Source organism: Oncorhynchus kisutch, linkage group LG23 (genome assembly GCF_002021735.2).
Source record: "Oncorhynchus kisutch isolate 150728-3 linkage group LG23, Okis_V2, whole genome shotgun sequence".
NCBI lineage: Eukaryota > Metazoa > Chordata > Actinopteri > Salmoniformes > Salmonidae > Oncorhynchus > Oncorhynchus kisutch.
In genome coordinates, this window is record NC_034196.2 from 8,252,735 (window position 1) to 8,274,102 (window position 21,368).

At 45.8% G+C, this 21,368-nt stretch overlaps 1 protein-coding gene across 1 annotated transcript in view; it reads right to left on the bottom strand.

Annotated features, from left to right (window-relative positions):
- Nucleotides 1-2,303: 2,303 nt before the first annotated feature.
- The window catches only part of LOC109868198 (A disintegrin and metalloproteinase with thrombospondin motifs 6-like), a 205,942-nt gene continuing 186,877 nt past the window's right edge, over nt 2,304-21,368 (bottom strand). Inside the window, 8 exon segments of the mRNA XM_031803091.1 lie at nt 2,304-5,545; nt 7,097-7,253; nt 10,797-10,973; nt 11,170-11,374; nt 13,849-13,978; nt 16,051-16,189; nt 19,321-19,484; nt 21,104-21,184. Coding sequence (XP_031658951.1) covers nt 5,436-5,545; nt 7,097-7,253; nt 10,797-10,973; nt 11,170-11,374; nt 13,849-13,978; nt 16,051-16,189; nt 19,321-19,484; nt 21,104-21,184 — 1,163 coding nt within the window. The 3' untranslated portion in view covers nt 2,304-5,435.

Here is a 21,368-nt window from a genome sequence, read left to right on the forward strand (position 1 = left end):
TGGAATCCAGGCCCGTTCTTTGCCGTAATTGGCTCCCTGCCAGGCTACGATCTATGTTTCTGTCAGGGAAGGATCTGGCACTAGGATGTTTCCCAGGTCCAGAGGTGAGGAGGCTTAGAACCAGCCACGGGTCTTGATCCAAACACTGCCAGGAGAGGCAGCTTAAAGTCACAAATACCTTCTTGGAGGCTTTGATGGAGATGCACTTGTAGGCGTGCTAGCAATGTGTGTGAGGAGGGGGGGTGTGAGTGCGTGTGTGTGTGTCTAAATGCCCCGAGAGTGTTTTTAACTAACGAGGGGGAATGGCTTTTCTCACTGTCTATAACTGTGTGTTCATGCACAGAGTAGAGCGTGGATGAGGATGGAGTCTATGGCGCACCGCTTCGTCAGCGGCCGCCACAGTTCTCCCACAGACCCCTGTCACTTCAGACAGCCAACCTGCTGGGAACCCCCTTCAGCACGTTCATTCTCACACACACGGAATATGTCACGGGGACTAATATTATAGCCTTGACAACAGGCGTGGACAGATAGAGCGAGAGAGAGAGAACGTTCTGAAGCATTTACGTAGGCATCCTACAGGGTTTGTGAGGGAGTCTGTGAGTGTCATAACATATGCTTGTGTTTCTGTTGTATCAGGTAAGACTACCGCTGTACACAGGCTACTGAGTCCAGGAGAGGAACTTGGCAGGGGGGAGATAGGCATCTGGTGAGGTGTGTGTGAGAGACGAACCAGGCGCCATCTTGTCCTGCAGACGAATGAAAACGGTCATTGTTGATTTATGTCACATCGCCCACGTGCCGCTGGATAACGAGTTAAACGATACTATGCCTGGAGCAGCACCCCTACCAGCACCCTCAACTTCTGTTCCACACTGGTTCAACGTAATTGAATTGAAGTGACGTGGAAACGACGTTGACTCAACCGGTGAGTGCCCAATGGGACATAACGTTTTAAGGATCACCAACTTGTCAATCGTGTCATGGATCTGTGTCGAGAATGTCTGTTCCCCTGACGACGCATGCTATGCAGTTGACTGCTTCTGGAAAACACACATATTTGTTTCAACGGTGGATCCCTTTCATACAAGCACATTCCTTTAGTAAACAAACCCAAAATGGAGCTGGGCTTGCCCCTAGCCCTCTAACATATTGCACCACCAGAACTGCACTGTACATACAATCGTATTTCAGCTTCGTAGGAGCCGTATATGGTGTTTGTAGTGATATGGTGATATGAGGAATGTCATTGTTTCTGTCTGTAGACCTCGGCGCTCCTCTCTGTTGTGGCTGCTGACAACCCAGGCATGTAAACAGCCGAACCGGGGTCGCTGGCGTGCATAACGTGTCAGTTGGAGAGCAGCTGTTGAATCCCTCAGCCTGAACCGTCTCACCTTTTTTCCCTCTTTCTGCGAATCGTCTTCTCCTCCTTCTCGTCCTCCTCATCCCTCGCTCGCCTCTACTCCTCTTCCTCTTTGTCCCTTTCTTTCCCCCTCTCTCTCCTCCTCGAGGGTAATGTAATCACAGACCCCTGCAGTTGGCCAGCAGGACAGAAGCCTAGCCAGACACACACATAGGCATTTTAAACTTGGGACGCGCACGCTAGACATAACAGCCCGTCTTTCTTTCTGCCTGTGTAACAGGAGGCTGTGGATTATCCTGAGGAGCAGGTGTTAATGAGCCAATTGGGGTAGATGGGGTTTATTTAGACTTCATTACCAAGGAGGCCTAGAGAAAGCCTCAGCAGGTCCCAGTGGGGGGGGTGAAGGTACTAGTAGTCAGATCATACAGACTGGAGTTCCACCCCGATTGTAACCAAAGGTGACCTGTATGGGAAATCACACGTGTATCACTACGAAGTAAGGGTGTCTAGGATTGGTTAGCGCAGCTCTGCATGCTGTAGCCTTATACTGCAGTGAATAGATGCACTTGTTAGTCGCTATTAACCGGGGGTTCAGTATTCTGGTGTGCTGCCATCAGGTGTTAAGAGCCTCAGGTTCCCAGTACTTGGTGAATGGACTGATCAGTATCAAATTGCATCTGGTGGCCAAAGCTTTTAACAGCCGGAGTTGAAATAACATACTGCTTGAATCAGGGGTGTTACTACTGGGCCAGAGCAAGAAATGTCAAACTCAGTCCACTAAGCACCTTCAGAATGAAAATCTGTCCACACAATCTTTTAGAGCCTCGGGAAGAGTCGTAGAACGTCCTTAGAAGATTTTCAGACCTTGAAACACAGACACCACACAAGCGGTTTGTTCACACACTTCAGGGAAAAACAGAAGCCATCTTAACGCAGAGTCTCTTCGGAAGCTGCTCTCTTTATTTTCGTAATGTATCTACGTTAAATCAGTTCGGTGAAGGGGCCCTAATTTCACTGCATTTATTTTTCACGAGACTGACGTTATGTTCGCATGCAGTGAAGCAAATGTATGACAAGTGACACATGGCAATAAATTAGCATTTCATTTTCAATGTAAAAAAAAAAATATTAGTAACAGTGTACCAACATTAATACTGAATATAAAATATACGCAACTAATCAAATAATGCTTCTTCTTTTTCATGTCTCTCTTGCCCTTGAAGGTGGTAAAGCAACGTGACATTCATAACGTCCAAGTTCACAGCTATGAGTACCAGTTGGAATGAGCATCTTCTAGAGTGCCTCTGTCAAGTCAGTCTGTCTCTCTGTCCGTCTGTCGGCTCTGTGTCCCAATGCCAATAAACTGTTACTTCAAGCCTCCGGATTTGACACCGAGAGAGCCCTGGAAGAAGCCCCAGCATGTGGAGTTCAATACGTGTCAAATGCTTTCGTTTTCATCGTATCCACTAATGTCCAAACGTCCTGGTTCAATGTGGAGGTGGCTACCAAATAAGTAGCAGCAGCAAAACAAAAGTAGCGTAGTCGTCGTATGATTGTGGCAGTCCCCACGTGGTCCGTTTATGACTCCCGTTAAGTCCTACTGGTTTATCCTCCGCAGCATGGCTCCATAGGGGTCTGAGGCTGTCTGGAACTGTGGGTCAGTTCCACACACAGGTGGCGGTCCCTTTTCACAAACCCCCGAACCAACGCCAGCAGCAATGTCACTTGGGTGAGGTTTACATTGGAGGAATGTTTGACACGGCTAGGAATAATACAGGATACAACTGGCTGGAATTCCATGTATAGGGGTCAGGGGTCAGGGGTGGCGGTGTTGTGTTTGGGTGTGCGAGGTTACTCCACGGATACCTCGCCATCAATGAAAGTTCCCAGTGTGAGGTAAGAAGAGATCATTTGAAACAAACAACAACATTGCCGGCATTAACAAACATAGATACTGTCTTAGTGTTCATATTGCTCCGAACAGATCCAGCCTATAGTCACTGTATGGTAGTGGGGAGTGAATGCACCCGTTTCTATAGCACCACGGGCCAGGGAGAAGAGCCAGGGAGAAGAGCCTGGGAGAAGAGCCTGGGGGAGCCAGGGTGAAGAGCCAGGGAGAAGGGCCAGGGAGAAGAGCCTGGGGAGCCAGGGTGAAGAGCCAGGGAGAAGGGCCAGGGAGAAGAGCCTGGGGGAGCCAGGGTGAAGAGCCAGGGAGAAGGGCCAGGGAGAAGAGCCTGGGGGAGCCAGGGTGAAGAGCCAGGGAGAAGGGCCAGGGAGAAGAGCCTGGGGGAGCCAGGGTGAAGAGCCAGGGAGAAGAGCCTGGGGGAGCCAGGGTGAAGCCAGGAAAGGCCTCCCACTTGAAGAGGAAACGAGGAGGTGGCAACGGAAACAAACAGTATTCCACCGGAATAAAAAAGAAGAAAAAGCACCATTGAGTTGCATAATATTCTGTTATTTGCTTTTTGTACTCTCTTCGAAGAATGGGGGTGGGGGGCAGAGGGGGGTGACAGTATCTGGAGGTAGTCTGTCCGTGGCAGACCGGATCTGCGTGGTCTGGCAACACGTCGTGGTCTGCTGGGAGGGACGTGTGTGTGCGAGTACTGGCCCTTCACTTAACTCCAGCCACAGTGCTGAAGAGGCTGTGCGTTCTTCCCACGCTGATGAAACCTCAGCCCTACACATACACTGCTATGGAGCTGATACAGAGGACCTCCGGCTTTGATTACAGTATCGTTCACGAACAGCAACTGTCTCCAATGCCTTTTGATGAGGCTATTTGGAGGTGGAGTACAACCACTACACGATAAGAACTACACGATAAGAACTACACGATAAGAACTACATGATAATAACTACATGATAATAACGATAATGGTAACAACAATAAGGTCCTTCAAAGCCAGTTCACTACTTCATTGACAAATGGTGCAGTTTGCAATATTAGGGACCTTTTCACAAATCCATTCTTTTGCCCCAGCAATGGGCCTCCTCCTTAAGGGTTCTGGCACAACGTGAGTGTTGTTTAAGACGAAGGCACCCCTCCTTTTTGGAAGACAGAAAAGAAGAGACGCCAACATATAACAAAAGAATGATCTGACCGTAGCACTCCCCCCCCCCGCCCTTGTGTTCAGCTCCTCTGATAACACGGAAGTGGCACACAGCACCTCGTTTTCTGGTTCCAGCACTGAACATTTTTTTTAGAAACATGCCCTCTGTCATCTCATCGCCCTCCAGGACTCTACTGACAACACGTGGCATAGTCGCAGACAGATTTAATACAAAACGCTTGAAGGACACTACGGGCGATGACGTCTTGACCAGGAGTTCATTACAGTACTGGTGGGTTTGATGATGTGGGAGTGTTTAGGTGTAATTTATGGGATATTCACGCACGCTTGTGCACTGGAGCCGACGTCTGTCTGTCTGTCCGTAGAGCAACATTACGACCCCCACCTCCATTTTTAAGCTACACTCCTTCCTCCTCTCCCCCTTCCAGTGGCTACTCCCTACATCCCTGCGGTGCTTCCGCTCGATGTGTGACGTGTCCAGCACATTGGATTCAAAAAACAACAACGGCGACGAACAACGACAACAATCAGACGACAATAAAATAATACAAATAATATTCATTATTATTATTATAATAAAAAATAACATCAGTAACAATAATCCTCTAAGGTTCCCACTTCACAGAAGTGACGGCAATAAACGTCTGTGTCAGCGTGTCTGCTGAGCAGTGGTTAGGTTTCCACGGTGATGATGGGGCTGGGGGGGGGGGGGGGGGTTGAGGGCGTAGCAGGTGTAACAAACGGGTAAATCCCTCTTTTCTTCTCTTGTCCCAGTGTCTCCTAATCCTCGTTCCTCCTCCTCTTCTACTGGTCTTGCGTTTCTTTCACTCTTCCCGTTGTCTGTCTCGCTCTTTCCCCTCCAGCTCCTTCCTTCTCTCTCTCTCTCCCTCTCTCTCTCTCTCTCTCTCTCTCTCTCTCTCTCTCTCTCTCTCTCTCTCTCTCTCTCTCTCTCTCTCTCTCTCTCTCTCTCTCTCTCTCTCTCTCCCTCCCTCTCTCTCAGTAGGTCAGCGTCCTTGGCACGTCTTGCAGCACATCTGTCTGAAGTACGCACGGCCACAGAACTTGAACTTCAGCACCAGTGGGCAATATGCCACTTTGTTTACGTCTTTGCATTCTGGAGAGAAAAATACAAAAGTTAGATACGAGATAAAGGAAAGAAGAAGATCAAGAAGAGTGGAATGACAATGTCTATGTGTGTGTGTGTGTGTGTGTGTGTGTGTGTGTGTGTGTGTGTGTGTGTGTGTGTGTGTGTGTGTGTGTGTGTGTGTGTGTGTGTGTGTGTGTGTGTGTGTGTGTGTGTGTGTGTGTGTGTGTGTGTGTGTGTGTGTGTGTGTGTGTGTGTGTGTGTGTGTGTGTGTGTGTGTGTGTGTGTGTGTGTGTGTGTGTGTGTGTGTGTGTGTGTGTGTGTGTGTGTGTGTGTGTGTGTGTGTGTGTGTGTGTGTGTGTGTGTGTGTGTGTGTGTGTGTGTGTGTGTGTGTGTGTGTGTGTGTCCATGTCCATGTCCATGTTGTAATATTGCTGTTGGATTCAAATGAATTAAATGCATTCCAGACCAGTGGTTCTAACCTCCGGCAGGTGCACCGGTCCCAGAGATAATTGTCTGACACCTATTTAGTCAGGTCTTAGCTGTTAGATTTAATATAAGCGGTCCTCCGAGCCTGTCCCTGGTACAATAAGGTCGAGAAACACTGTGGACTATTCCAAGTTTCTCTTGTCTCTTACAACAACCGGCCCTAATAAATCTCCCCTCCGTGTTGCTGTGTAGTGGTACGTTCCAGCTGACGGATGGCCTGCTGTGAGGCTCCCGCCGTTCTCTCCTCCCTGGGAGAGATAGTGTGTGTGCTATATATGTGTGCTATATGAATAAGTATGGAGGACAAACCATGTCTAGAACTATCTCACTTCACATGAGCACTTTTCTGTTAATCCCGTTGGCCCCGTTTTGTAAAAAGGACTATTATTCGGGCTTTCTAAGCTCCTCCTCTTACCGCTATGTGCAAGATCAGCTTCTTTCTCTTCTTTCTTACATCGTATGTATCAATCCAGGTCGGTCTCATTGAGGTAAAACGTATTTTGTAAAAGAGACCTGGTTCTTATGCTCCTTCACAGATGAATAATCATAAGCAACCATTACCATCTGTCTTGAGTGTGGGCTTGTAGTAGTAGTCCGAGGCTAGGCCAGATGAATCTCTCTCTCTCAACCCTTCACAATGTAATAACAACCCCCCCACCACCACAGACACAGTTTGGTGGAAGAACAGGGCAGAACCTCTAAATGCCTTATCGGGCTGTGGCCTGGGAGGGAGACATGCTCTCACTGCTATCCGTCTCTCTGTCTGTCTGTACGGGGACAATTAGCCTGAAGCTAATCCCATTAGCCGCTAGCGTCTCCACACACCTGCTCAGCGTTTCCATTCATCCCCATCGGCATGTTGCCTGGTCCTGTCCCTAGGCATCCTAACACACATCCATCATAGCAGGCAGAGGATAGAGGGTCCAGGCTGCTCTGAACCGCAGCCAGCTCAACCTCAATGGGGAGATGAATGTGGTGTGGTTCCGTGAGAGTTGTGTCACCCCACCGTGTTTAGGTCATACGGCTTGATCGGTGGGTGAGGGATCCGTGTGTATGTGTGAGTGTGTGTGTGTGCGTGTGTTCTGTACTCACCGTCACCGTTGGCGATGGGCATGGCGTCACACTTGCTCTCACACTGCTGCATGGCAGTGGGCCTGAGGCCCTCGGGACAGTCACTGGAGGGCTGGCCCGTGTAAGAGAGACACTGCACCGTCCGCATCTGCTGGCCCAGTCCACACTGCGCTGAGCACTGTGGTGAAACACACACACACACATTATCAATCACACTGCGCCAAACACTGAACCACATTATTAACCACATACCGCAGTCAAAAGACACAGAGTTATTCACCCTCAACAAGGCCACACTGTTAAAACTCACACCCATGTGTTATAACCTATAGTGACGGAGTCCTATGCACAGTCAAACAGCCCTTTACTGCTGTCTGGCAGTGTAATGTGGATGGCGTTTATTGAAAATGGGGCGCCAGGTAGCCTTTCGGTTAGAGCGTTGGGCCAGTAACCAAAAGGTTACCTCTATGGGCCAAGCTTAGCTTAGCGTAGTCTGAGTGTGCAGATTCCCACTGCCCCCCCCCCCCCCCCCCCCCCCAGCGAGTCTGACTAATCACTACGGACACAGTAGCTCATCCTATTAAGTCACCGTTAAGAGAAAGGTGAGAGAGAGTGTGAGTGAGTGAGTGAGTGAGTGAGTGAGTGAGTGAGTGAGTGAGTGACTGACAGAGACAGACAGACAGACAGACAGAACAGACAGACAGACAGACAGACAGACAGACAGACAGACAGACAGACAGACAGACAGACAGACAGACAGACAGACAGACAGACAGACAGACAGACAGACAGACAGACAGACAGACAGACAGACAGACAGACAGACAGACAGACAGACAGACAGACAGACAGACAGACAGACGACAGACAGACAGACAGACAGACAGACAGACAGACAGACAGACAGACAGACAGACAGACAGACAGACAGACAGACAGACAGACAGACAGACAGACAGACAGACAGACAGACAGGACAGAGTTGAAAAGCCAAGATAAGTAGAATGGCCTTCCTGAACTGTGTAAGTGACTGAGTCCGAACACACAGAAACATACAGTGCATGTACATGCATAGAAATAGAATGAAATGCATATAAATAGAATGAACGTGCATAGAAATAGAAAGAAATGCATAGAAATAGAATGAAATGCATAGAAATAGAATGAAATGCATAGAAATAGAATGAACATGCATAGTAATAGAATGAAATGCATGGCAATAGAATGAAATGCATAGAAATAGAATGAACGTGCAGAGAAATAGAATGAACATGTAAATAAATAGAATGAACATGCAGAGAAATAGAATGAACATGTAAATAAATAGAATGAACGTGCAGAGAAATAGAATGAACATGTAAATAAATAGAATGAACATGTAAATAAATAGAATGAACGTGCAGAGAAATAGAATGAACATGTAAATAAATAGAATGAACATGTAAATAAATAGAATGAACATGTAAATAAATAGAATGAACATGTAAATAAATAGAATGAACATGTAAATAAATAGAATGAACATGTAAATAAATAGAATGAACATGCAGAGAAATAGAATGAACATGTAAATAAATAGAATGAACATGTAAATAAATAGAATGAACATGTAAATAAATAGAATGAACATGTAAATAAATAGAATGAACGTGCAGAGAAATAGAATGAACATGTAAATAAATAGAATGAACATGTAAATAAATAGAATGAACGTGCAGAGAAATAGAATGAACATGTAAATAAATAGAATGAACGTGCAGAGAAATAGAATGAACATGTAAATAAATAGAATGAACATGTAAATAAATAGAATGAACGTGCAGAGAAATAGAATGAACATGTAAATAAATAGAATGAACATGTAAATAAATAGAATGAACATGTAAATAAATAGAATGAACGTGCAGAGAAATAGAATGAACGTGCAGAGAAATAGAATGAACGTGCAGAGAAATAGAATGAACATGTAAAATAAATAGAATGAACATGTAAAATAAATAGAATGAACATGCAGAGAAATAGAGTGAACGTGCAGAGAAATAGAATGAACATGGAAATAAATAGAATGAACATTCGACATGCACAGACGATTATGGGAGGAATGTGATACAGTAGTAATTATTTAATGGGCATCAGTCAGACTGCAGTCAGGTGGTTTACATTAGAACCGAGAGATGGTAGCGACCAGCTATAGACACAAGAGACATGCAGTTAGTTGCATCAGCTGGAAACATCTAGTTAACTACTGTACATCAGCCAGGGTTATCAGTCCAACATAACAGTTCTCCTGTCAATGTTATTATCTGTACCGTAGTAGTTCTCTGGGGCAGCAGGTAACCTAGTGGTGAGAGCGTTGGGCTAGTAACCGTAAAGGTTGCTCGATCGAATCCCCGAGCTGACAAGGTAAAAATCTGCCGTTCTACCCCTGAGCAAGGCAGTTAAACCACTGTTCCCTTGGCGCCAAAGACGTAGATGTCGATTATGGTAGCTCCCCGCACCTCTCTGATTCAGAGGGGTTGAGTTGAATGCGGAAGACACGTTTCAGTTGAATGCATTCAGTTATACAACTGACTAGGTTTCCCCCCTTCCCTTCTCTTACTTGTCTGTAACGAGATCATTTCTCAGGTTCTGTAGTAGAAGGCTTCTAGCTGTACCTGGATGTTATTTAGGGGCCTAACCAGGTTGTGGTGGACTTTGTTGTGGTATTAAAGGAACTGTGGGGGGTTAGGTTAGGTCATGGGCTCTGGTCCCAGGTTCTCATAACAACATCACCCGGTGCTCCCACTTCAATCAGCCCATCAAACAACAGGGTTGTTGGGTCTAATATATACCAGTAACACCAGAGCTTTAAGTTTGTTTAGACCAAGGACTTTCTCACGCACTGGCCAAGGAGAGATGTATATACCTCTCTCTCTATCTCTTTCTTTCTCTTTCCCATTGGCCCATTCCTCTCTCCCTCCTCTCATTCCCCCTCCCTCCCCCTCTATAATTACACCTTTCACCCTCTCCTCTCCTCCTGTCTCTCACCCCTGTCTCTCCTCTCCCTGAGCCATAGAAAGGGCAGCTTGTTGTGAAGGTCGTGCTTCACTCCCCGGTTTCGCTGCCGGAGGCCAAAAGGTCACTGGTTCAAATCCCACTTAAGACCCTCCATTGACGTGGGCCATCTGTCAGGGCCGGCCTGGGCCCTAATAAAGGCAGTCTAATTGGGAGGAGATGACATGCAGGCTATGATGTGAGGCTCCACAGAGCCTGATCTGAAGGGAGGGTAAGCCTGGTGGCCCGGTGGGCACAGGGGCCAGACACGTGTTGATGGTATGGTTGAGATCTGACTGGGGCCGCAGCACATATTCACACACACACACACACACACACACACACACACACACACACACACACACACACACACACACACACACACACACACACACACACACACACACACACACACACACACACACACACACACACACACACACACACACACACACACAACACAGGCAGACAGGCACACGTGATCAGCTCTCTAGGGACCCCAGTTTATGATCAAGCCATAAATTCTGTAGGCTGTTCACCAAAACAGGGGATCTGGAGTCTGTTCTTCTTAGAATAGCTTCGTTTACCTGCCTTTGGTACAAACACGTTGACATCCTGGTCTCAAGACATAGTGAAGCAATGAAAAGTGAAAGGAAGCAATGATTTCTGAAGGGGGAGCCAATCCTACCTGTCCCCATTCCCCTGGGATCCATCTAGGTGGCGGACAGCGTCCCAGACTACAGCGGGTCCTGACGGGAGGCTTCCTGTGGGACGGACAGTGGGCGGGCGGGAAGGTCTTGGTCAGGTCGTTGCTCTTACACAGCACAATGCGGTGCTTGAACCCAGGGCCACATTTGGGCGTGCACTGGGAGCAGAAGGAAGAACAGACGAGCTCAATAAAACTATTCACCTTTGACTTTTTTTCTACATGAAACATTTCTAGTTCCCTATTACAACTGCTGCTGTCCCGCAATGCATTCCCAGTGGACAAAACTGTTTGGAAAAAAAAGACCCCGTTTTTCCCCCCGCTGGGATGTAAAAAGAGGCGGTCCTTCTCCTACCTCTGACCAATCCAGAGTGACCCACCGAGGGGGGCAGGACTGGTTGTTGCAGGCCTCTCGTTCTATTGGTCGGTGCGTCAGACAGTGGCTGTCCTCCAGGGTCTCCTCCTCGGCAGGCCCCATCTTCCTGATGCACAGAACCGTCCGAGTCCGCATCCCGCCGCCACACGTCTTCCCACAGTCCGACCAGTCGCCGATAAACCACCTACAACAGCACGATCACCAACATTAGAACAACGACCGGAACAGAACAACAATGGGACAGTCCCATTGGAACCATATGGGTCAGATGTGTTTTCATATGGCCCCCAGTATTATGCAGTATCACAAATGGGATAATACGTTTCAATTGTATATTCTGGAGGAAATATTTTCTTGTGCACTGCCAAGACTAATTCCCTTTAAGGGCAACACATTTTTCAAACTACACAACATGTTGTCAGAACACAGCCGATACAGACATCCAGCGACTGGGAGACGTTACATTCCTGATCCGGCTTACGTCATTCCACAGGAATGTACAGAGAATTAACATTGTCTCCCAACATCTGGGTCCCCCCCCCCCGCGCCCCCGCCCCCGCCCATGCCATGCTGGGTATTCTAAAACAATCATGTTTACACGCTCATGTTGATCCAGTACTCTCCCTGACTGTGGACACTTTGTTTGCCTTCCTGATTGGAAAACTGTAGCAGTTCACTTAGATACGGCAACGGGCAACAAGGGCTGTCCGAGAGTAGAGAAGAAAAGGAATCCACTAACAAGCTGAATACTCACAGATAGTGTTTGTTCCTATGTCAACCTGGCCCTTATTAATGGAGTGAGCTGATGAGTTCAAATATAGCTTTCTTGGGCATTGAGTGAAGCCAGGAACGGGCTTCATATCAGTCCATTACAGATGCCCATCTAAGCGTAACGACTTATTCATCTACACCCAAATATACACATCACTGTTGGCAGACGGCTTCAGCCCATAGGCCAAAAGTATTTCATCCTTTTTTTTTTCCAATTGAACATCTGAGACATGATTGAACTCTGTCTGACCGTTCCCTCAGCCCTTGCAGAGAGGCTAAGCGTTTTTGGCTACAACACACACACACACACACACACACACACACACACACACACACACACACACACACACACACACACACACACACACACACACACACACACACACACACACACACACACACACACACACACACACACACACACACACACACACACACACACACACACACACACACACACACACACACACACACACACACACACACACACACACACACATTCACACACACACATACACACACACACACACACACACACACACACACACACACACACACACACACACACACACACACACACACACACACACACACACACACACATATACTCTCAAGGATGCGTGCGTGCACTCACCACTCACTCACACAGAGACGGACACACGCGCTCGTGCGTACATTATCCCTCGACGGTTCATAGCGTAAGCTAGCCAATACAATTAAACGCAGGTGGTCATTTTCAGCATTTTCATTCTTGGGCATAAAACAAGCTTTGAAAAGAGTTAACATATGAAGTTATAAATCATCGTTTTATTTTAGCATTTTCTTCAAAACACATTTTACAGCTAAGGGACTCCTTGAAGGCAAATTAATATAGCAAGTCGTTATCGTTTTTCTACGAAATAGTCTTAACTGGAGCTTAGGATAGGCCTAAATGCTTGTGTAGTCTTCTGAACCCACTTCACCCACTATCGACTATTGGTTGGTCTCTGGTTGTATGTAATAAGTGGTCCAACACCAGTATTAGCATTTCCTGTGAGCCAAGGTAGCATACAGTACACCCATCCAGCATAGTTTAGCAGGATATCTTTGTTTTCCAAGATGGACATTAGGTTAATAGAGTCTGAGGGTCTTACCTGGGGAGCAGGTCCTGTACGTGATCACTGTATTGTATTGCATTCTATTGCAATGCATTGTATTGTATTGCATTGTGTTGTATTGAATTACATTGTATGGTATTGTATTACATTGTATTGTATAGTATTGTATTACATTGTATTGTATTATATTACATTGTATTGTAATATATTGTATTGTGTTGTATTGTATTACATTGTATGGCATTGCATTTTATTGTAATGTATTGTATTACATTGTATGGTATTGTATTGCATTGTATTGTATTGTATTGTATTGCATTGTATTGTATTGTATTGTATTGCATTGTATTGTATTGCATTGTATTGTATTGTATTGCATTGTATTGTATTGTATGGTATTGCATTGTATTGTATTGTATTGTATTGCATTGTATTGTATTGTATTGTATTGCATTGTATTGTATTGCATTGTATTGTATTGTATTGCATTGTATTGTATTGTATGGTATTGTATTGCATTGTATTGTATTGTATTGTATTGAATTGTATTGTAATGTATTGTATTGTATTGCATTGTATGGTATTACATTGTATATGGTATTGTATGGCATTGTATTGAATTGTGTTGTATTGCATGGCATTGTATTACATTGTATTGTATGTGATGTTGGTTGAGAGTGACTGGTAGTCTTACATACTCTGGGGGGGCAGATACTGTACATGGCCACTGTATAGTATTGAATTAAACCGTATTGCCCTGTATTGTAGATGAAAGTCTTGCTGTACGTACTCCGGAGGGCACGGTTCAGTGTTGCAGGACCTCTGGTTCTCCGGAGGTTTGTTGTCTGGGTCACAATAGCTGTTCTGCACCACCGAGTTATCATCCAGACGCTTACACAGCACTTCCTGCTTCTGAGAACCTAACAGAGAAGGGAACGCACAACACCCAGTTATTGTCCAGCCTCTTCCTGTTTGATGCATCACTTCCTGGGAACCCTGACTTGAGAAGGGGAGCAAACACACACACAACACCCATTTCCCTGATTAACTTTGGATTCCTGAAAATGTAAGAAAATACAGTACCGAAATCACCTTCTTATTCTCCTGCACATGAACCAGAGTGCAGCAGGCAGCTCCCTACGGTGCAGTGTGTCTGTGTTTGGGTGGAGACTTAAGGGATGGTCTCAGTCTGTGGTAAACCCAGATGTGTAAATGCCTGGTGCCTTACAGGATATGTTGGTTTAAAAAAAAAAACTTTTACGGAGCAGCTCTTTACTTTGACTGCTGGCGCAGAGTCTGAGGACGACCGTATCGCTGTCACCCAACTCTCTGTGTGTGTGTGTGTGTGTGTATGGGGTCCCATGGGACATATCCTAGGACCTACACCATACTAATCTTGCCCACCAACCAGCTCTTGCTCTGCCAAGACGTCTGGTTTCCAAGCGCCTCAGAACGGGACTTGACTGGAAGTCTGTGGCAGGAGCGGACGACACAACCGCTGATTTTAATTGGCTGATCTCTCCGTCCATCGTCACTACCTAGCAGAACCCTTAGAACCTCCCCCTTTGGATTTTCGAAGTGCGAGCAGCACACTGACCAAGGAGGTGAGTTGGGGAAATCGGATGGTCCCGGTGATAGACCATTTATGTTGATTGTGCCATCTAATGCAGCTTTAGCAGGCTCTCTTCCGCCTCGATTTTAACCGACGCCAAGTCCTCACTTTGTTGCAGTGTGAGTGCGTGCCTGCCTGCTTTCCTTTGTATAGTGGCATTTGTATAGTGGTATACACACCCATAGTACAGCTGATATATGGATTGGTGTTAAAGTATCATGCTTGGAGAGGGTAGTGAAGTTGCCTGGATGCCCGAAGGTGTTTTTAAAAGGCTGTGTTAGCACTGGGATGCATTAAATGAAATGTTACGATTAGCAGCGTCAGCTAAATTCAATGGCTATATGATTTGAAGGCCCACATCCAAAACGTACGGATCTGTTATATTGATTTTGATATGTTGTAAAAGTCCCAAAAGCCAAAATGTCATATACATATTATGCTACGGTATAAACATCTATATGATATGATATCTGTATCTCCTTTCCCAGGAGCTCTATTCTGGGGTCTTTTTCAGTTCTGTGTATGTGTTCTTTGTTCGAATATTGAAGGCATTTAGTGGCCATGCTCGACAGCTGGAGAGGAACAGTATTTATTTCTTCATAAAAGCCCATGGCTTTTGGGGTTAAAATTAGTTGGTTTAGTCATTCTTGAGGCAGTGGTCGACATTTCGCTGTGGTTTCAGAGTGAGGAGGTTTCAGTATGCAGTAGGACAAGGGTTTTCGAGCGGCAGACCGTAGTATCTCTGGCAAGCCAGATTGTATGCTAGCTAGCCCTGGTTAACCCGAAGATATGCAAAGCAGCTCATTCATAGAAATTACACCATATTCATGTGCCTGGTTTAAATATGGAAAACGCATATTAAGTTTGACTTAAATGCTGAAATTACATTTAGAAAGCAATAAAGTTATGATCCTACAAACCCATGTGAAATTATCATACTGGGTTACCCCACAGTATTCTCCAGTATTTCGATAAGTATTGGTTGGTCCGGACTGGAAAGACACACAAGACACAATGTATCTCATGTTGGAGAAAGCTACTGTTATTGAAAAGAAAACAATAAAATGTCGACAGTGTGTAACCATATTCCATTACCAGATAGCTAGAACAGCACTTTTAAAAAGCCATAGATCTCTGACACCTAAACCCATGCTCCCCACAGTCTCCATATTTACAGTATTGTGTTCCGTAGGGCACAATGTTGAACATAGCCATAGCGTTTTGCAACAGAAAGCAAAAAATGTGCTTCTTTATCGGACTGGGAGCATTGGATTACTTCAAGTACCCCGTTTCAAAATGTTCTCTCTTGTTTGGTGCCAAATGAACAGGACCAGGTCAAAGCCATATATGGGCATGTGGTTGGTTGTTGCAGTTGCATACCTCCAGCGCAGGTGGTGGAGCAGTCGGACCAGGCCAGATGGTGCCAGGAGAAGCCCACCTCATTGTCCCCACTTCCTGTCCTCTGGATGGGAACGTTAAACTTATAACGGATCCCCATGTTCTGCTCCTGGAGAAGAACCTGGAAGTGAGAGGAAGACATGGTTTGATTTATCACATTTGCAGCGTTGGCTTCAGTTCCATATGAATTCATTTTAAGTGCAGGTCCTGAATTGAAATCATCCGAAATGAAACAACTGAAATGGAATTGACCCAAACCTTTATCGTATTTTGCTTTGTGTTTTTTGTTGTTGTGCTTTTTCAAAATGTTTTTCGTTAAATGTCTGCTCAGCCCACATGCCCACACCGCTCTATATACTATATGTAATGTATACAATAACTATGTATTAATTCTATGATCCTCCCATTCTATGGAATGCCCACCGCCATATGTCATGTCAGCTAATATGTTTTACTAGACAGAACAGAGAAGGTTAACTTTGATTCTATACAAGTATAGAAAATTCCAACTTATCACATGGAATGTGCAAGGTCTACATGATGGGGAGGGAAAAGCATTTGGTTCTCAAACACTTAAAGAGAATGTCAGCCGACGTGGTTACATTGAAAAATAGGAGAAATGTAACATTTAAAGAGGAGCTGGGTTGGAGAGTCATATGCTGCCACCAACTGTAGTAAAAGCAGAGGTGTAGGCATCCTGATAAATAAGAATACACCATTTCCCCTTATATCCCAGCACATGGACCAAGAAGCTTGTTTTCTACCTTACATGGTGAAAAATACACATTGAGTTCAATGTATTGTGCATTCGGAAAGTATTCAGACCCCTTGACTTCTTCCACATTTTGTTACGTTACAGCCTTATTCTGAAATGGATTAAATGTTTCCCCCCCCCCCTCATCAATCTACACCCCATGACAAAGTGAAAAATATTTTATTCTTATTTTTAGCAAATGTATCAAAAAAATAAACAACTGAAATATCACATTTATATAAGTATTCAGACCCTTTACTCAGTACTTTGTTGAAGCACCTTTGGCAGCAATTATAGCCTCGAGTCTTCTTGTGTATGACGCTACAAACTTGGCACACCTGTATTTGGGGAGTTTCTCCTATTCTTCTCTGCAGATCCTCTCAAGCTCTGTCAGGTTGGATGCACAGCTACCTCCAGAGATGTTCGATCGGGTTCAAGTCCGGGCTTTGGCTGGGCCACTCAAAGGCATTCAAAGACTTGTCCCGAAGCCACTCTTGCGTTGTCTTGGCTGTGTGCTTAGGGTTGTTGTCCTGTTGGAAGGTGAACCTTCACCCCAGTCTGAGTTCCTGAGCGCTATGGTGCATCAAGGATCTTTCTGTACTTTGCTCCGTTCATCTTTTCTTCGATCCTGACTAGACTCCCAGTCCCTGCTGCTGAAAAACACCCCCACAGCATGATGCTGCCACCCACATGCTTCACCGTAGGGATGGTGCCAGGTTTCCTCCAGATGTGACGTTTGGCATTCAGGCCAAATAGTTCAATCTTGGTTTCATCAGACCAGAGAATCTTATTCTCATGGTCTGAGAGTCTTTAGGTGCCTTTTGGCAAACTCCAAGCAGGAGTGGCTTCCGTTTGGAGTGCTGTAGAGATGGTTGTCCTTCGGGAAGGTTCTCCCATTTCCACAGAGGAACTCAAGAGTTCTGTCAGAGTGACCATCAGGTTCAAGGCCCTTCTCCCCTGATTGCTCAGTTTGGCTGATTGCTCAGTTTGGCAAATTGAACGCACAGAGATAACGTGACGAGATCCTGAGGCCCATTGTTGTGCCATTCCTCCGCCGCCATCACCTCATGTTTCAGCATGATAATGCACTGCCCCATGTCACAAGGATCTATACACAATTCCTGGAAGCTGAAAATGTCCCAGTTCTTCCATGGCCTGCATACTCACCAGACACGTACGACAGTGTGTTGCAGTTCCCGCCAATATCTTCACACAACCATTGCAGAGGAGTGGGACAACATTCTACAGGCCACAATCAACAGTCTGATCAACTCTATACGAAGGAAATGTGTCGCGCTGCATGAGGCAAATGGTGGTCACACCAGACACTGACTGGTTTTCTGATCCACACTGGTTTTCTGATCCACGCATATCTGTATTCCCAGTCATGTGAAATCCATAGATTACGGCCTAATGTTGCGTTTATATTTTTGCTCAGTATAATAATGACTCAATAATCCATGCTTTCTGGGAATGCTATAAACTGGCTGTCAGAAGTATTACAATGTAAACATACTTTTAACGCGTCTGCCTGTATATTTCAAGACAGGGCATATGGGGCCATAGTGAGATACCCGATGGGTTGAGCGATTCTCTTCTCATCACTCATCTTGAAAAAACGTGGAAATGTCAATCTGCCATCATTAACACAATGTAAAAAATCGAATGATTCATCATTGAAATATAGAATAAGTCCCCAGTAAAGAGTTGTTACGTGTTCCTCTTACTGTACAGTACTGCAGCGGAGACTCTAATCATCCAATGAGCACTGTGTTTATGTTAGTGTACTTGATGCAGTATTTGATGCAAGGGAACATAGGAATGACGCCGTTTTTCAGTTGCCACAACGGAATGGCCTGTGGTGGGATGGACAGCTCTGTTTATACCTAACCCTAACCGGGTTAACCCCAGCCCTATTCCAGTGGTGCTGTGGGGTCTGGTATTTCTACTATTCATGTCCAGGCAAAAGCCACTGCGGTCCTGAGGGCCATGGAGTGGGGCGGCTTAAAGAAACACAAACGCAGACACACACACACAGACATCCAGGCATTACACCCACTTACACCCGTGCACATACACGCGCAGGTTTTCACAAGCCAGAACACGCTCGCAAACATAAACACACACCCTCACCAAAACACATGTCCACTTGCATTTGAATTGAGCCAGAAATGGCTTTTTCAATATCTACGCTGCTGTATATACTGTAGTAAACCCCGAACCAGCACAGTCTTACTGGCCTGAAGGTCAGCTAAGGATTGCTGGGAGCAGCTGTTGTGCTTCATGTCGATTCAAACGAGTAACATCTGAAGGTTGTCTTTGTTAAATTCCCTTTTTCGTGGAACCCCCCCCCCCCCCCCCAAATTGACTAAGGACACCCGGTGGGCTGAAAGATGCCTGAAAAAGCCCTTTTTGTGTTTGATCCTCTTACTATGTCAAAGACAAACCCCTCCCACATTGTTTACTCAACACACAACAAAACAGTCAAATGTGGTTACCATGACGACTAGGTTGTCCGTGGTGGCCCCCAGGGCCTCTAGCGACTCAGGTTCGTCAAGTGGCCTCTTGTAGTGGAACGCTGTCCCTGCGATGTCAAACTTCCTGGGCCAGTCGATGGTCCACGCTCCGTTGATGAAGTAGTCATCTCCCTCTGACTTCAACGCTACAAGAAAGGCACCGATAGAAGAAGGTTTCTAGTTGGATTTGTACCCACGGCACCGGGATAGCCCACTGAGATAAAGCCTAGGTAGGAGGAATGCGCTGGCGTTGCTAAGACACATTTTCAGCTCTCAGGCAGGGTTGAGTGTAGTTCACTGAACCCTCTACAGCTAAAATAGCAGCCTGTTAAAATGCTGACAAGAGTAGTGAGCCAAAGACTACCCAGGAACGGTAGCCAAGACAACAGGTGGTGGCAGTGTTTTGGTGTGATGTCATCACCATCATTCATCATCAACACCGGCGTCCTCTCCTGATGTCATTGGCAAATTAATTTTCCTCAACAGACACTGTGCAGCACTCAGGGCGAGCTTACACACACGCACGCACGCACGCACACACACACACACTCTCACCTTTCTGAGGGAAAGAGAAAACGCACACACACACACACACACACACACACACACACACACTCTTCAGGTGAAAGCTTGGAAGAATCCCATGAATACCATTCCTGCTGGTCGTCAAAACAAAGAAGTCGTCTCCAAGCACAACACATCTCAAAATATCCATTTTCTCAGAGTTGAAATGGGGCCAAATTGAGGAGAAACGATCCAAACACTGTGTTCCCTCTCTCTCTATCTGTCTCTAGCTGATTCCTCATGCGTATGCACTTTGCAGCATTTACGCACTTCATTACAACAATACTTTTGTGACTCCTCCTGTTTTGGGGGATAGCTTTACAGAATGCAGTCTTTACTGCCACCTCGTCTACACATTCAAACAGTGAGCTCTCAGTCCATCTCCACTGCTAAAGGCAGCCTCACACAACTTTACCAAGACCAAATACTCCCACAGCTTTTAGGGCCTGTCACACATGACTTGGAAGGGACATAGAGAGTACCTAGTCTACACAATAGGACACAAAGTGGCAATCGTTAAAACGTATGTATCAAATAAAAGAAATGTTGACATATGAATATTCTGCTATCCACTTGAATCCACGAGGGCCTCAGGGCTGTCGCCACGGGGCTGTAAATCGAACAGCGCCTGACGTTTCAAAGCCTGACTTCAGTCCTCCATCAACAACCTGAGCTATAAATTCACCACTCGGTCACACGGCTAAACTCCCTCGTTAATGTCAACCCACGACAACAACACTAAACGGGCTCGTTTGATTTGTTTTGATGCCGAGTGTCAGAGCTGTGAATGTTGTTCCGTTTTCGTCTGGGTCGAAGAGGGAGAGACCAACGTTCCAGAGGGAGAGACCAACGCCAAAGAATCCCACTGGATGCGGCTCTGAATATTTTCTCTAATGTCGAAGCTGTTCATTTCAGTGCAGGTTAGAAATACATTGTCTGCTCTGCTCTCGACTGAGAAAGCACGAGGCGGTGCGGAAACCGGAATCTTTAAACCAGGAACTGAAGCAATACCCTCTAATATGAAACAGGTTCATTTCAAACTGCTTCACAGTAGTGTAGCACTAATTGTGTGGAGCTATGGACGGGCCATAATGACTTAGAACCTTTTCAGATGTAGAGACTGTGAAGAAACACAGGATGATCAGAATCATTCGAACGACGACCGTCCCGTCCCGTATAGCGTTGGAAAGAGGTCACTTACCGATGTAGTTCTTGGACATGGAGACTTCTTGGATTTCTATGTGGACTGATCCCCTTGGTATCAGAACAACCTCCATGTAACCTGGTAGAGAAAAGGACACCACCATTACAGAGACACAGCAAATGTGTTTTTAGATGCATTACTGGACATACCATAGAAGGAGAAAGTGCTTTTGCCTCCCTATAGACGTCTTGGAACCAGAGCCAGGATGAAGCCAAATCTCCACTCCGAGTCCTTCACCGGATGAAGGATAATGCAAATATAT